The sequence below is a fragment of the Eulemur rufifrons genome, chromosome 6 (assembly GCF_041146395.1).
Source record: "Eulemur rufifrons isolate Redbay chromosome 6, OSU_ERuf_1, whole genome shotgun sequence".
Classification (NCBI taxonomy): domain Eukaryota; kingdom Metazoa; phylum Chordata; class Mammalia; order Primates; family Lemuridae; genus Eulemur; species Eulemur rufifrons.
Genome location: NC_090988.1, coordinates 58,793,172 through 58,798,549, shown reverse-complemented (window position 1 = coordinate 58,798,549; position 5,378 = coordinate 58,793,172). Strand labels below are relative to the sequence as shown.

The 5,378-nt window shown below is 39.5% G+C and overlaps 1 protein-coding gene and 1 pseudogene across 1 annotated transcript; both read left to right on the top strand.

The window, feature by feature from the left end:
• Positions 1-948, top strand: LOC138384198 (olfactory receptor 5P76-like). Its single transcript, XM_069469506.1, has one exon. The coding sequence runs from the start codon at positions 1-3 to the stop codon at positions 946-948; it is 948 nt and encodes a 315-aa protein (XP_069325607.1).
• A 2,368-nt stretch (positions 949-3,316) lies between these two features.
• On the top strand, positions 3,317-4,021 carry LOC138384892 (olfactory receptor 5P76-like; annotated as a pseudogene).
• The last annotated feature ends 1,357 nt before the right edge of the window (positions 4,022-5,378 follow it).

Sequence of the window (5,378 nt, the reverse complement as noted above, 5' to 3'; positions counted from 1 at the left end):
ATGGATTCCTGGGTGGATGGGAACCACACTGCTGTGACAGGGTTCATTTTATTGGGCTTAACACATGATCCAGTCCTTCATGACATTCTCTTCGTACTCATGCTATGTTTTTACCTGGTGACCATATCTGGAAACCTCAGCACAATCATTCTAATCAGAATCTCCTCTCAGCTCCATCACCCTATGTATTTTTTTCTGAGCCACTTGGCTTCTGCTGACATAGGCATTTCATCTTCTGTCACCCCCAACATGCTTGTAAACTTCCTGGTGGAGACAAATACAATCTCCTACCTTGGATGCGCCATCCAGCTTTTTTCAGCTGCTTTCTTTGGGACAACTGAATGTTTCCTTCTGGCTGTCATGGCATATGACCGCTTTGTGGCAATCTGCAACCCGCTGCTTTATTCAACCAAAATGTCCACACAAGTCTGTGTCCAGTTACTTGTAGTGGCTTATATGGGTGGTTTTCTTAACGCTTGCTCCTTTACCTTTTCCTTATTTTCTTTATCGTTCTGTGGCCAAAATCAAGTCAATCATTTTTTCTGTGATTTGGCTCCCTTAATTGAACTCTCCTGTTTTGATACCAGTGTCCCCGCAGCTGTTCCCTCATTTTCTGCTGGCTGCATCATTTTGGTTACTGTGTTTGTCATAGCCATCTCCTACATGTACATCCTCATCACCATCCTGAAGATGCGCTCCAGTGAGGGGCGCCACAAAGCCTTCTCCACCTGCACCTCCCACCTCACTGCGGTCACTCTGTTCTATGGGACCATTACATTCATTTATGTGATGCCCAAGTCCAGCTACTCGACTGACCAGAACAAGGTGGTGTCTGTGTTCTACATGGTGGTGATCCCCATGTTGAACCCCCTCATCTACAGTCTCAGGAACAAGGAGATTAAGGAAGCTCTGAAGAGAGAGCTAGGAAGAAAAATATTTTCTTACTGATACCTTTTATTTTGTAGAATTTGAAACAATAATGTCTCATTAATAAAATATTAATAGTAAAAGGAAATCGAGTGTCTGTGGTTAAAATATATCTGTTCATGCATCGTTACTCAGTGTGGAGCTTTTCAGTAAATGTAGGGGCTAGATTTTCATATCAAATAGTAAATCAGTAAAACTCACAGCAAATATTCTTTAATAAAATAAATTTATAATTAGGACAACATTGTTTCACATCAAAATATACTTAATCTGCTTAAAATCCTCTCACATTTTATTCATTTCTTCCCACACATTGTTCTCTACAATAAGTTAAGGTTATTATGCTTCTAAACCCTTAGACTGTGTCCATTTTCAAAGTCAGCTTATCCTGAGATAAGCTTGATAACTGTAGTGATGATTGAGTACATTGTGAAAGAAAATGACAAAGTGGAACCAAATAATAATATTGTTGGAAACATTCTTCTTGCGGAAAGTTTACCTACTGGGAATGAGCTTTGTGGACCCATAAAATCCTGGTCTGTGTTCCTGGCCTCTGGTTCTGGCATAGTTACAGGGCTCCTAAAGGAGAACAGGAAGACTTCTCTCTAACTGTCCTGTGAATTTCTCTGTCAGGTCATGATAATTGATTTATTTTGCCTGAATGAGCAGAATTCCTGAATTCCCTGAGGACTGAGTGAAACAAAAATAAGCAATAATTTCCAGGAGGACAATCCAATTACAGGGTGTCATTGAGACTGTAGAGAAAACCCTTGTTTGTGGTCTCACTCACATCTTAACTCAGAAAGCTCCAGGGGACTTGACTGTCTCTCCCCTAAAATTTTGACTGGCCCCTGGAAAGACTTTATCAACCTCCACATGGTGACAGCTACCACATTTATTTCCCTTTCCTGTCCTCTGCTTAGTGTTTCAGACATAAATTCTTAGCTGTTTGCCTACACAACCACAGGAAATTAAGCATTTCTTTCATCAATTTGCTCTTGCATATGTTCAAAAATTATAATATATTGAGTGACTCATAATCCAAGCACTGTCCTTGGCTCTTGAAGATGCAAGTGACAAACAGTCAAAGATATTTGGCCTCATGAAATTTATCTTCTAGCATAGAGTTCGGACAATAAAACTAATAAGTAAGTAAAAACAGAGTATTAGAAGGTGATGAGTGCTATGAACAAAAAAAAGTAGAGCCGTGCATGGAAGGTTGCTATGCCAGGGGCAGGAAGTGGTCACTGCAGGTGTCACTGGGAACATAACATCTGAGCAATAATTGCAGGAGGTGACGATGGTTCATGTCGAATATGGTGATACCTGTGAATCGTTGTGCAAGTCTAAGCTTCTACTCTCAGGTATGTAACTTACCTTTGAGGTTTCTGTTCCAACAATGGCAGGGTTGGTCATTTTAATCAATCGCCTGGTGGGTACAAATAAATCAAATGATGGAGTGTTAGATATCTTAAATATCACTTTGAAGCTTACAGGATAATAAGGAATTGCCTCACCAGAAAGTGTGAGAACCCAGAGAAGTAGACCGGATACTTGAAAATGCTTTTGCCAAGGGAGAATTTGACAAGTGAGAAAGTGCTACCAGCCTGTGCTGTGGATTTAGTGTTCTTTTGGGTTGAGAGGGGCACAAGTCCAAGCCTAGGGCACATCCAGCACAGAAGTCTGATCCATACACCTCACATATTTCCTCAGGATAAGGGAAACCTGAAGTAACCCAGCCTGGCACAGATTAGCAGCCCTGGAGGTCCAGGGATCTCAAGCCTTGAACTTGGATGTGATGGGTAAGGACAGGTGAACTGAATAAGCAAACGAACAATCCAAGCCTCTATTATTCCTACTACCAATTATTCAACTACAATAAGTAGCATACGGTGAAAAATAATGACTGTTACAAAAGGAATAAGATACCAAACATGAGAGCCAGTGGGAATAGCAGAAAATGGAAATAGAATCATTAAGATTTAAGATAGGGGAATTAATAGACACAAATCATAATATTACTTTGTTTAAAAATATGAAAGATAATTTTAAAGCATATACAATCACAGGAAACAAAAAAAGCCTAAATAGTATGCAAGACACCCACATAGAACCTCATAAGTGACAAATTCATCATGCCTGAGGAGTTACACCGGACATCTTTTGGTGAGTGTAGCCCTCACAGATCTTCACATAGGATCCCAAGTGACAGCACAGATAGAGGCCCCATCCAAGCTTGGAAATTCATGACCCTAATTGCAACCAGTATCTTTTGTAACATCAGGCACAGTTCTTGGCTCCCTGCAAGTGTCGTTTCCAGTTGTAAGAATCATTGCACTCAGGGAAGCATAATGTAAAAAACAGAATATGTTTTACATATTATACTGACATGGGCTATTCCTCTTCTCTCGCACCCAACATGCTTGTAAACTCCCGGGAAATAGAAATACACCCACCTTGGATGCACCATCCAGCCAAGTTCAGCTGTGTTTGTTGCCACAGCTGAATGTTTCCTTCTGGCTGCCATGGCATCTGATTGCTTTGTGGCAACCTACAATCCACTGCTTTATCCATCCAAAATGTCCACACAGAGCTGTGTCCAGTTATTTGTAGTGGCTTACACAGGTGGTTTTCTTACACTTTCTACTTTACCTTTTCCTTCTTTTCTTTATTTTTCTGTGGACCAAATAGAATCACTCATTTTTTCTGTGATTTTTTTCCTTTAATTCAACTCTCCTGTTTTGATATCAGTGTCCCCATAGCTGTTCCCTCACTGTCTACTGGCTCCGTCATTGTGGCACTGTGTTTGTCATAGCCATCTCCTACATCCACATCCTCATCACCATCTTGAAAATGCGCTCCACCGAGGGCACCACAGGCCTTCTCCACCTGTACCTCCCACCTCTCTGAGGTCACTCTGTTCTATGGGACCTTTACATTCATTTATGTGATCTTCAAGTCCAGGTTCTCATCTGACCAGAACAAGGTGGTGTCTGTGTTGTATCTGGTGGTGATTCCCATGTTGAACCCCCTCATCTACAGTCTCAGGAACAAGGAGATTAGAGGTATTCTAAAGAGAAAGCTTGGAAGATAATTATTTTCTTAATGACACCTGTTAGTTTGTAGAAATTGACACAATAATGTCCCATAGAGATAATAATAAAAGGAAATTTTCCATGGTCCCAATATAGCTGATCATACATCATTACCCAGTATGGAACTATTTTTAGTACTGGGTGGAGTTTTAGGTATCAAATAGTAAATCACAGGCTCAAAGTGAATTACCTTTAATAAAATTAAGTTGAATTTATAATTAAGAAAAATATATATAATCTGCTGAAAATTCTAGGTTGTATTCATATCTTTTTCAAAAGTAGTTACCTGCCACAATTTAATTTGAAGACATGTGAACTAAAGAGACAAGTCACGTGCTCTCTATGCACCTAACAGACCTGGTTGATAGAAGGGTAAGCAAACTTCTGTCAACACTTTTGCTTATGAAGAGTGAATATAGCAGTCACATAGCAATCATTGCCCCATAACATTGCCAAAATCTAACTTGATACAAATTCCTATTTTTTTTTCAGGGCCTAGTCCTAGTCCATGATAATTAATTGGCTCTGTGTGTATTGACTCTATCTTCTGGACCTTTGGTTCAGTATCTAGATCATCCTTCCTTTTCCAGAACAATACTGCCCATGTTACAGCTGAGTAGTTTTCTTGTCATATATCCTGCCCAGTCGAGGCTAAGAGTTCACAGACCTTTCACTTTCCTCTGTTCCTGTGCCTTGTAGTAAGTACAAGCTGATATATTTTCTCGCTTAAGTCCAGTGATCCTTTGTCAAATTTGTGCCTTGATGATCTGTCTAGTTCTGACAGTGGGGTGTTGAAGTCCCCAGCTACATGATGTGGCTGTTTATTTCTTTCCTTAAGTCCAGTAGTATTATTTTTATGAATGTGCAAGCTCCTGAGGTGGGTGCATATATATTTAGAGCTGCTATGTCTTCTTAGTGAGTTGATGCCATTCTCATTATATGATGACCGTCTTTGTCTTTTTTTTGCTCTTATTGTTATAAAGTCTATTTTTCCCGATGTAAGTATAACTTGTAATCCCCATGCTGAACCCTCTAATCTACAGCCTGAGGAAGAAGGAGGCGATAGAGGTCATGAGAAAATTGATGGTGAGAATACATCCTTCATTTGAAAGAAATCCAATGTGAGTACAGAATTTGCAACACAACAGTTTTGGGAACAACAAGATGGATGTTTATGTTGTCCATTAGCCTTGTTTTATGTCAAGAACTACCTTAAATATACAATGTCAGTAGTTAATTAAGGTCCATTTTATAATTTTGTAGAATCACAAAATAAAATATATAATTTTCATGAAAATCTACTGGGTTCAAGTTAAATGTGTATATTTTTGGGTTAGGATATCTGGAGAACATAGT